The sequence below is a fragment of the Sparus aurata genome, chromosome 23 (genome assembly GCF_900880675.1).
Source record: "Sparus aurata chromosome 23, fSpaAur1.1, whole genome shotgun sequence".
NCBI classification, from domain to species: domain Eukaryota; kingdom Metazoa; phylum Chordata; class Actinopteri; order Spariformes; family Sparidae; genus Sparus; species Sparus aurata.
Genome location: NC_044209.1, coordinates 24,836,305 through 24,848,122, shown reverse-complemented (window position 1 = coordinate 24,848,122; position 11,818 = coordinate 24,836,305). Strand labels below are relative to the sequence as shown.

Here is an 11,818-nt window from a genome sequence, read left to right as displayed (position 1 = left end):
GGATAATGATGAAAGGTCTTTATTGTAAAGAGCCCCCACCATGGTTCATATTTTATGAACTCTGTTGAAAGGCCTAAAGGATGATGACGCTTACTCAGCAGAATCAGACTAAAAAAAGAGGGATGAAAATCTATTATTATTATTTTGGTATCATTAAAGATATGATATTGATTCACACTGTCATCAGTAAAAGTAAACAGCATCAAATTATTCTGATAACAAACATACCTTTCCAGCGTCACGGCTCTTGACTCTCAGCTTGTTGACCTGGGACTCAGCAATGTCAGCACGCTCCTGAGCTTCCTCAAACTCATGCTGAACCTTCCTGAGCCTGGACATGTGAGTGTTGGCCTGCTCCTCCTGTTAAGTGTTTAGAGGTATGTTGGCGTAGTTACAAGACAGTTAATAGTGATGTTGCTATTAGTTGTTATTAGCTGTCAATGATGTGCCACATTATGTATTCGACTTACAGCCTCCTCAGCCTGTCTCTTGTAAGATTTCACTTTAAGCTGCAGCTTGTCCACCAGATCCTGAAGTCTGTTCACATTTTTCTTGTCCTCCTCAGTCTGTACAAATACAAGATTATACAGTATGTGAAAAGGACTAGAGAATAAATTAGAGGTTAAGGGAGTTTTTTAGTACGGCTTACCTGGTATGTCAGCTCCTTCACTCTCCTCTCATATTTGCGAACTCCTTTTACAGCATCAGCACCACGTCTCTGCTCGGCCTCGACTTCACTCTCCAGCTCACGTACCTGTAATGTGATGATAAATAATGTATCAGTCTTCCACGCAACGATTTTAGTTGAAATAATAAAAAGCATAATAAAAGTGATGTGCCTCCAAAAACGACCTATTATACATTTTTATGAACAGTTCATACCCTGGACTCCAGTTTCTGGAGCTGCTTCTTGCCACCCTTCATGGCGAGGTTCTCAGCCTCATCCAGACGGTGCTGGAGGTCCTTCACTGTGACCTCCAGGTTCTTCTTCATCCTCTCCAGGTGAGAACTGGTGTCCTGCTCCTTCTTCAGCTCCTCAGCCATCATAGCAGCCTTAAATGATGCAAAGTTTAGAAACACAATTTTTAGTCTTGATATTAATTAAAATTATTATTATTGATGATTAATGAAGTGTAAACAAGTATTTTTCGAAGCACTATTTGCATGAAAACATAACTCACGTCAGTAATAGCCTTCTTCGCTTTCTCCTCAGCATTTCTTGATTCCTGAACAGCATCATCCACTTCACCTTGAACCTGGACGAGGTCAGACTCCAGCTTCTTCTTGGTGTTCATAAGACTGGTGTTCTGAATTTGACCAAGAATAGACAATGTTAATTGGTATGTGTCTCACATCTTTGATTAGATAAAATTCTTGTGAATTAACAAAAACATACCTGAGAGTGAAGCAGTCCAACGCGCTCACTAGCATCAACCAACTCCTGCTCAGCCACTTTGCGACTTCTCTCTGTCTGCTCCAGAGCTGCTCTCAGCTCCTCGATCTCAGCCACCATCAGGCCATTTCTGCGCTCCACCATGGCAACCTGCTCCTTCATGTCCTCCTGTCCTCTGAGAGCATCATCAAGGTGCAGTTGGGCATCCTGAAGAACAAAACATTGAACCATCTGCACTCATTTTTTCATGCCTTTAATATTAAATAACATTGCAAACATCACCTTGAGTTGTCCCTGGACATTTCTCAACTGTTTCTGAGACTCAGCAGCCTGCCTGTTTGCATGGCTCAGCTGAATCTCCATCTCATTCAGGTCTCCCTCCATCTTCTTCTTGACTCTCAGGGCATCATTCCTGCTCCTGATTTCAGAATCAAGAGTGCTCTGCATGGAGTCAATCACCCTCTGGCTGTTCCTCTTGATCTGCTCCATCTCCTCATCCTTCTCTGCCAGCTTCCTGTCAACCTCACCTTTGATCTGGTTGAGCTCAAGCTGGACACGGAGAATTTTGGCCTCCTCATGCTCCAGTGTGCCCTTAAAAAGTAAAAAGTCACAAACACAAGAACATGTATATTTGATAGTAATAAATTCAAAATTAATACATAGTTAAATTTTAACCATGTTTTTTTATCATAGTGGTTCAATATTGTCTTTAAGATTTTACCTCAGCTTCCTCCAGTGCTGACTGAATTTCAGACTTCTCAGTCTCTACAGTCTTCTTGGCTTTCTCCAACTCATGGATAGTCTTTCCAGTCTCACCAATCTGTTCAGTCAGGTCTGAGATCTCCTCTGTAGAACAACCAAAGTCAAAAATAGTCAGAACTGTATGTGCAGATTATATCTGATAAATGTGTCAGTGCTTTTACAACCAAATAATGCTCACAGACTACACTAGTAGAGATCTAAGAACCCTTATTAATTACATTAAATACAGTAAGATTGGCATACGCTGCAGGTTCTTGTTCTCTCTCTTCATGGTCTCCAGATGATCCAGAGCCTCCTCATAAGAGTTCTTCATCTTGAACAGTTCAGTGCTGAGAGAACGAGCCTCCTTCTGAGCTCCCTCCAGCTCTGCCTGGCCCTCCTCATACTTCTGTTTCCATTCTGCAAGGACCTGGAATTGTATAGGTCAAAATATATTAATTCAATGACTATTCATTAATTAAGGTGCTTGTTTCTTGCTCAAAACTGGTGTCAATTCCCAGTTTAACCATTTACCTTATCAAAGTTCCTCTGCTTCTTGTCAAGGTTGGCAGCCAGAGAATTGGCTCTCTCAACATCAATCATGAGGTCCTCCACCTCACCCTGCAGCCTCTGCTTGGTCTTCTCCAAAGAGGCACACTTGGAGTTCACAGCCTCAATAGATTCCTCAGCATCCTGCAAGCGCTGGGCAAGCTTTTTCCTGTAGTGAAGAGGAATTATTTGAGCTTAAGTGAACAAAGATAGCAAAAAGGGATTTATCTTTGAAATAGTATAAAGGATTATATACTTGGCCTCCTCTAGCTCCTCAGTGCGCTGGATAGCATCAGTCTCATATTTGGTTCTCCACTGAGCCACCTCACTGTTGGCCTTGGACATTCCTCTCTGTAGCTCAGCTTTGGCCTCCTGCTCCTCCTCAAACTGCTCTCTGAGCAGATCACAGTCATGGCGGGATGACTGAACTGCATGGGCCAGGGCATTCTTGGCCTGTTGACGATGACAAAACATTAGATTCATACCTATGAAGTGGAAAATAAATAGTAAATAAATACTTTTTTAAAGTTTAATCATTTTGATGCAGACATTCAGTTGTGAATCCTCAAGACTACTTCTGCATCTAACACATTTGCTAATCAGCATCACAGTAATGCTGATGTTTCTTTTCATTATCTGGCAAAAATTGAATTTATAAAAGGTTCACTTAGCAATAATAGCAGTGTGCCTTAAAGTCTCTGCTGTGGGAATAGTTTTTTGAGCTTTGATCTTTTAGATCTTATTATTGTATTTTGTTACATATTTTGAATGACTACATTTGAAAGAGAGAATGTACCCCCTGTTGATTTCTGACAACAGGGCATGTAAACTAGTTTACCTTGACTTCCTCCTCAATGTGTCTCTTAAACTCTTCAATCTGCTGAGTGAAGGCCTGTTTTCCTCTGGTCAGCTGGGAAACAAGAGCTTCCTTCTCTTCCAGCTGCCGGGAATACTCACCTGAATGACAATGTATAGATTAATTTGTGAAAATGATGAACCCACCCACAGATTACATTCACTTACAAGGGGATGGGTGACTCACCATTCTCTGTCTGCAGTCTTGCTTTTTGTCCATTAATGTCGTTCAGCTGGCGAACATTCTCATCATTTTTGGATTTGAGCTCACTCAACTGGTCCTCAAGAGTTCTGCACATTTTTTCCAAGTTGCCCTGCAAATCAAAAATAAACATGCTATTCTTGAAACTTTTAAGCAATACAGGATGTTATCCTAACTTAACTACCATATTCATCTGAAAAGATGTATATGTTAGAATCTTTAAACCTATGGACTGAGAGAAAGATCCTTCACCTATAAGCACATGACTCACCTTAGCTTTAGCAACAGCCTCCATGTTGCTGGAGAGGTCATCAATCTCCATCTTGTACTCGCTCTTCTCCTTCTCCAGCTTCTGCTTGACACGCTGGAGGTTGTCGATCTGCTCTCCCAGCTCTGCAACACTGTCTGCCTGCTTCTTGCGGAGAGCTGATGCGGTTGCTTCATGCTGCAGGGTTGACTCTTCAAGATCCCGGCGCAACTTCTGGAACTCAGCTTCACGCTTCTTGCTCATCTCAATCTGAGCAGCTGTTGCTCCACCAGCCTCCTCGAGCCTCTCACTGATCTCCTCAAGTTCCCTGGAGAGGTCAGCCCTCTGCTTCTCAACCTTAGCCCGAGCAGCCCTCTCAGCCTCAATCTCTTCCTCCAGCTCCTCAATACGAGCCTAGATTTGATGAAAGAAGGATATTAACTTGAATATATTGTGTTGTTTTTGGATTAAGTCTTTTTTGCATCAATGTAATACTGTGTGCATGTTGAATATGTCACCTGGAGCTCCTTGATCTTCTTCTGAAGCTGAGCACTTAGAGACTGTTCATCCTCAATCTTGCTGAGGAGCTGGCTGGTTTCAAATTCTTTCCTTTATGAGGATGAAAATAAAGCTTTCACTGTCACAGTTTGTATTGTGGTTGGAATGTTATGTTTGAGATGCTGAAAAGAGGATTAGTAAACTAAATCGAAAACCTTACTTCTTGATTTTCTCATCAGATTGCTGTTTGTCATTCTCCAGATCCATGATGGATTCCTGAGCTAGTTTCAGATCCCCTTCAAGCTTCCTCTTGGCCCTCTCAAGGTCCATGCGGAGCTTCTTCTCTTGCTCCAATGATCCCTCAAGCTGTCGCATGACAGTTAATGATAAATTATTTGAGTTGTACATACAATGTACATACATTGTACATTATTTTGAATATGTATCATGGAATAGCAATTAAAGAACTAGCTACTTGACAATAGAAACACACAATTGTTTTCTTACATCATCCACTTGCTGTTCCAGCTTTGTCTTGGCTTTGGTCAGAGTGTTGACTTTATCTTCCTCTGCCTGGAGATCATCAAGTGTTTGCTGGTGGCTCTCTTGGAGGGCTTTCTTCTCCTTGGTTAACTTGGCAATAATCTCATCTTGAGATGCCATCTCCTCTGTCAGGTTTTTCACCTAAAATGATGATCAGTGCATTGTTACCATAAAATTATATTGATATGGTCTCTGTTTAAATGAATGTGGGTTAAAATAATCCAAACCTTGTTTTCTGTGGCATGTTTCTCCTTCTCCACTTTAGCCAAAGTGAGCTCCAAGTCATCAATGTCTTTCTTCAGCTCAGAGCATTCGTCCTCCAGCTTCCTCTTCTTGGCAGTCAGCTCAGCATTGATTTCCTCTTCATCCTCCAGTCTCTCTGTTGTCTCTTTAAGTTTGGCCTCGAGTTGGATCTTGCTCTTAATGAGCCCTTCACATCTTTCCTCAGCATCAGAGAGGTTATCGACTTCCTATTGCACACAATGAACATATGACACCTTTAAAAGTTTGAAAAGATTTATATATTCTCTGGTATTCGAAGTCAGTGGTCTCTTCCTATCTCACCTAGATATCTGATCATTTAAGCAACATGGTAAAATTGGTGAAGTGTATATGTAACAAAATTATACTTTCTTTGTTTCCTACTTACTGAAGCCACTTGGAGTTGCAGGTCATTCTTCTCCTGTAGCAGGGAAACCATCTTCTCCTCCAGTTCCTTCTTCTTGGCAAGGGCAGTAGCCAGGTCTGTTTTCATCTTTTCATAGTTCTCCTTCATCTGCTGCAGCTCCTTCTCAGTCTCAGCACTCTTCAGGAGAGGCTTGATCTTGAAGTAGAGATTCATCCATGGCCAGTTCTTAACATTCATGAATGAACGGATGTTGTACTGGATAGAATAGATAGCTTCCCTGGAAAATGAGATATATGTAGAAAGTGTTGTTTCTTCTGAAACATTATTTTAAAGAGCTTCTTAGTCTAACAATTAAAAACATAATGATCAACTACATAATTGGACAGTACAGTTTAGGGTACAGTAAAATAATCCTACCTCCTCTCCATCATCTTAACAAACTCCTTCCTCATGACATATCCTCTGCAGAGAGCCTGAGTCATGGTCACCAGCTCAGCCAGTTTCTCATCTCTCATCTCCTCCAGGGTACCCAGCAGACCAGCTTTGAAGAACACCTATGTTGTCAATTGGGGCAAATTTGTATTCAGTGCATATGGGTATAACAGGACAACCACACAAGTAAATATGTTGGTACTGTCTTTGGGGATGAACCTTTGTGTGTCCAAACTTGTACTGAGTGTGGTCCACATCAATGGAGCCCAGCAGCTTCTCTGAAGCTTTCTTGTTGTCAATGAACTGTCCCTCAGGGATGACACTGGCATTCAATACTTTGTATCTACAAGAGAAAATTATGTTGTTACTTTTACCTTCCTCTCACTTTTTATTGCTGTTTACCATCCTAATACCTTCATGGAAATCAACTTGACTTGCTTAAAACGAATACTGCAGTCACCTCTGCTTGAAGTCACCGTAGAGGATTCTGCTAGGGAAGCCCTTTCTGCAGATTCTGATGCCCTCCAGCACACCATTACACCTCAGCTGGTGGATGACCAAGAAGTTCTCCATAAGACCTGCACATTGCAAATTCATTGTATCAAAACATTTCTTTACATGACCATGTCACACAAAGTGCACAAATCTGGGTTATGTGCTTCTTACCTGGTGTCTTTGTTTCATTGGGAATCAGACAGCGTACAAAGTGAGGGTGAGTGCTTCTCAAGTTGGTCATCAGCTTGCCCAAGTTCTCCTGTAGATGAGCATCACAAAATAATAGCTCATCAATATTTCAAGATGAGATTGTTGATTGTTGTCCAAAAATATGAAACAATACATACCCTGAAAAGAGCAGACACAGTCTGGAATGAACCACCCTTCTTCTTGCCACCCTTCTTGCCACCACCGGCAGCCTCTATTTGGCAAAACATGACATTTCTTTTTTAATGGCACCAAATAATAATAATAATAATAATAATAATACACTGCAGTAGATGGTTTAATTTTTTTTCTTTTTGATCGTGTTTTTTTTATTTCAATTTCAACCAGCAGCCTCTGTTTTGCAAAATACTTTTTTCATTACTGGCATGGGATGACACAGCAGTAACTGTTATAACCTTTTGTCTCTGGAATGTTGATTTCACTCTTTTAAATTTACCTAAATGTATATATTATCACAAAGAAGTTACCAGTTTCTTAATTGGTCCAACTCAATTGAAACAGACACAACGTTTTTTTCACTACAAAGTCACTGCACTGCATGAAGCCTTCCAGACTCCACTTTTCATTAAGCAGCCAATAGCTATGAAAAGAGATGGCAACAATGCTTGTGTCATCTCTGGGCTTTCTTCAAAGGGGTCGGCGTGTAGGTTGATGATAAAAGAATTCTGCTGAGGCAAGGCCGGGTGGAATGATAGCGCAATCTTTACTGAAACAGATCTCAAGCCCGCGCCCTAACCAGAAGCGGATGCTTTCTGGTATTCTCAAATCTATGGCAAAAGCAATACCAAAATGCTTCGTCCTGTGCCCTTTCAGAAATCCTATCGAGCCTTTGATCTTAGGAAATCTACCAATTGCCACAACGCTTTCTTTGGTGTGCGGGCCTCTTTTTAGAGTCTATTTTCTATACCTGCCTTCTTCTCCTAATCAGTCACTTTGGTGGATTAAAGGTTCATCTATCCAATGGGAGAAAGAAGGATGGGTCTGCCTCACACCCCCTATGAAATAACTCTTGTGTGTCTTACCTAACTTTGCTGATGTCAGCATAAGTAGACAGGATGGTCTCTCTAAACTTAAATGACAATGCATAGTTGAGTCAGCTCTGAACCTCTGGTGTGGGCCCCTTCCTGTAACTTATCTTCCTGTAACTGATGCCCACCTCAGGGCTGATCAAGGCTCCTGGTCATGGGGACCTTTGCACTGTCACATTCCCACAATTGTCTACAGGGGAGCATCTGGTCCTGTCCCATTCTGTCTCCCCCCTATTCACTTTTGTCTTAGAGCCCAGGATGTGTAAGAAACACACATACACTACACTCACTGTCTTTAGTAGTAGAAAATAGGAGGTTAAAACATCTGTACAGGGTACACAGAGTTTCTATATACTTTTCTGTCTTACCATCAGCTCCAGGCATGGTTGCATACAACAAGACCATCAGTTTGTTTGAAGATTTCTGGTAAAGCTGAACAACTGAATCGTTCAGGGGGTCCTTGTTCTTATCCAGCCAGCCGTTGATATTGTATTCCACTGTGCCAGCATAGTGAACCAGGGCGAAGTGAGCTTCAGCCTTGCCCTTTCCAGGTTTTGGCTTCTCAAAGGCCTTGGTCTTGCCAAGATGCTGATCATGCAGCTTGTTCTTGAAAGTTGTGTCAGAGGCCTTGGGGAACATGCACTCCTCTTCAAGGATGGAGAAGATGCCCATTGGCTGAGAAGAATTACATTTCATGGTAAGAAAAGAAAATACCTGAGGAAGCAAACATTTGTATTTGAATGGAGAAATCTAACTTGTTTAACAAAGTGGTATGTTACCTTCTCAATAAGCTCAATGCAGGCAGCCAAGTCCATACCGAAGTCAATGAACTCCCAAACAATACCTTCCTTCTTGTACTCCTCTTGCTCCAGGACAAACATGTGGTGGTTGAAGAACTGTTGCAGTTTCTCATTGGTGAAGTTGATGCAGAGTTGCTCCAAGCTGTTGAACTGTAGTTATGGAAAAGCATTTATTTTCAGGCCGAAATAAGTTTGAACTCATTAATTTCTAAGAAGGGTTGATTTTCTAAAACTTACATCAAAGATCTCAAATCCAGCGATATCCAACACTCCAATGAAGAACTGTCTTGCCTGCTTTGTGTCCAGCATCTCATTGATACGGATGACCATCCACAAGAACATTTTCTCATAGATGGATTTGCACAGAGCGCTGACAGAATTGTTGACCTAAATATGGTGTGGGGATTCATTAGAGTGATTTTTCTATTTGAAAATGTAAACATTTCCCTTTCCAAACACTCAAATTCTGTCTTTTTACCTGTGGGACGGTCTGACCTTTGGTCACCATCTCATTGCCGACCTTGACTCTTGGGTAGCACAGAGCTTTCAGCATATCAGCTGAATTCAGGCCCAGGAGGTAGGCGATTTTATCAGCCACTGATGGAGAGAAAAACAAGAAGTTATATAAATGAGTGAATGAAGGAATACTTCCCGTGGAATTATAAATACACACTGACTTGTGTAGTGTCTTACACACCAGAAAGCTTGCATGATAAGAGTGTATTGTTTTAGAAATTACCCTCATTGCCATCTGGTTCAGCCTGCTCCTCACGCTGCTTCTGCTTGAATTTCATGCTGCCATGATGAACCACAGCTCCGGTCAGCTTGTAGATGCCCATTTTCTCCTCAGCAGTGAAGCCCAAGATTTCAATGGCAGTCTGCAGAGTAAATTAAGCAAAGTTATTGGTATGTTAAACATTTTCCCTGTATACTATCTCTTTAACTAAATTGTTGTCTTACATCTGTTGCAATGAACTCCTCCACATCATCGATGCTTTTCACAGAGATTTCACCCTGACTGATCATAGGGTAGTCATAGGGGTTGGTGGTGATCAGAAGCGCCTCTAGAGGAGGACAGTAGAATTAAATAGTATTGCTTATTTTTTTGATATTGTTAAGTTTTATTTCACAGTTTGAATCTGAATCTTTGAATCTCACATACCCAAGAGCTCAGGCTTGTGGCCAGTCATCAGCTGGTAGAAGATATGGTAGCTCCTCTCAGCAGACAACTGGAAGGTGACACGAGACTTCTCCAGCAGATCTAAAAATAAAAAAAGAAATTTAAATAAAAAAAACCAAACTCTTTTCTTTTACAATTTATTGTAATTTATCGGAGCCTAGATTATAATTTAAATGGATATTTACAAATACCATGGTTGAAACTTACATGTTTCAATATCAGCTGAAGCCAGTTTGCCAGTAGTGCCAAAGTGGATCCTGATAAATTTACCCTAGAGCCAGATCATTAATATCATCAGTTTTTTTTAAATGTAGGCACAAAAAAAGTCTCAAGATATTTTCTCCTGTACTTACAAAACGAGAGGAGTTGTCATTCCTGACAGTCTTGGCATTACCATAGGCCTCCAACAGAGGGTTGGCCGCAACAATCTGGTCCTCAAGTGAGCCCTGCAAGAGAAGATTTGAATTACATGAGCTATATATTCAAATTAACTTTCCTCTGACAAACACTTTCATCTGAAACAACCAATTTCACCTTAATTTTGCTTTGCTGTTGTGGTGCATCAGACTTCTTAGCTCCAATAGCTGCAATTGTTGCAAAATACTGGATGACACGCTTGGTGTTGACAGTCTTTCCAGCACCGGATTCTCCACTGGGGTAAACAAGACATATTATCTAAATTTTGCTTCATTACCATTAAGTTAATAAAGTTATTGTTATTGTGTCTTTCATACTCACGTAATCAGAATAGACTGGTTCTCACGATCTGAAACACAAACATGAATGCTTGACATGAGGTCTCTTTTTCTTTTAATAAATATCAATGGAGGATTTTACCTCTGTGTGTTTAGATCCCAACATCAATATTTTTATCTTACCAGTGAGCATGAACTGATAGCCATTGTCAGAGATGGAGAAGATGTGGGGTGGAGCCTCAATCCTCTTCTTGCCTCTGTATGCTCCTACACATGTAGCATCATACACGGGAAGCCACTTATAGGGATTCACGACAACGCAAAACAACCCAGAGTAGGTCTGAAATAGTAAAAAGCATAAACTTAGTGTGATTTTATGTAGATTTTATTGGTTTTCCATTTAGGTACATATACTCTATACATATTTACATATAGATTAGATTAGCATCGTGTGGAAACTCACGTAGATCATCCATGATGCATAACGCTCTTTGAGGTTATACAACACGCAAGGCTCATTGAGGTGGGTCATCATGGCCATGTCCTCAATTTTGTCATACTTGGGAGGGTTCATGGGATGGATGTCCTCCTCTTTTACTGTTAATGTCTGAACAGCAGATACAGTATAATGTATTTAACTACAAATTCTTTCAAACAGAAAAGTTCATCACATGGATAATATTGTTTTTCACAGTCTCAATTTGAGTCTAAAGTACAATAAGAAACATATTACTGCTGAATGCTTTACTAAGATACTGTTTTAAATAAATGTCAATCCTATCCTTGTATATACAGTGTCTTAGATGGAAATCGATTGAGTACTTAAGTTGAAAAAAGTAAAATAATGAATGACTTACCTTTCCACAGAGGGTTTCCACCGTGGCTTTTCCACCCTCTTTCTTTACAAGTTTACCCTTGAGGTACATCTCCTTCGGCTCAGCCACAAAAAAGGCAGTTTTGGCATCAAAAGGTAAGGTTTGTGCCTCAAGCCTCTCCTTCTCTGACTTCCTCAGGAAGACGGCAGCTGGGCCATAGGCCTCCATCTCTGCGTCTGTGCTCATGGTGGCACTTCAGTGGAGACTGAAAAGATGATGTCCACAATAGTGTCAACATGTCGACAAGACATAGCTATGGTCTTCTGCCCAGCTGATTATGGAGATTTAAATTTTTTATGTTGAAATCTTTTACCTCAGCTGGTTCCGAAAACAACTGAGTGTTGGCGTCTCTGGTGGAGTTGGGAGATCCTGTAAATACATGATAAGACATGAGTACAATAACTTGTTTCAGATGAATTATACTTTTTT

General features: G+C 40.8%; 1 protein-coding gene across 2 annotated transcripts; it reads right to left on the bottom strand.

The window, feature by feature from the left end:
* LOC115575698 (myosin heavy chain, fast skeletal muscle-like) lies at positions 1-11,575 on the bottom strand. Of its 2 annotated transcripts, XM_030407937.1 has the most exons (39): positions 11,372-11,575; positions 10,978-11,121; positions 10,698-10,854; positions 10,558-10,585; positions 10,354-10,471; positions 10,173-10,265; positions 10,027-10,090; positions 9,802-9,900; positions 9,600-9,703; positions 9,379-9,517; positions 9,118-9,236; positions 8,877-9,026; positions 8,619-8,789; positions 8,208-8,514; positions 6,931-7,004; positions 6,755-6,842; positions 6,549-6,666; positions 6,308-6,431; positions 6,074-6,210; positions 5,678-5,933; positions 5,256-5,498; positions 4,993-5,169; positions 4,706-4,851; positions 4,506-4,596; positions 4,012-4,401; positions 3,726-3,852; positions 3,522-3,640; positions 2,940-3,136; positions 2,669-2,852; positions 2,399-2,564; positions 2,115-2,239; positions 1,676-1,984; positions 1,397-1,600; positions 1,182-1,307; positions 883-1,053; positions 650-754; positions 471-566; positions 229-360; positions 1-108 (listed from the first exon to the last, which is right to left on the bottom strand). In XM_030407937.1, exons 1-39 carry the CDS (start codon positions 11,573-11,575, stop codon positions 91-93), a joined length of 5,820 nt encoding a protein of 1,939 aa, XP_030263797.1. In that variant the 3' UTR covers positions 1-90. The 2 variants fall into 2 exon arrangements, with proteins under 2 accessions (XP_030263797.1, XP_030263796.1); XM_030407936.1 differs by lacking the exon at positions 1-108 and having other exon boundaries at positions 193-360.
* Between the last annotated feature and the right edge of the window lie 243 nt (positions 11,576-11,818).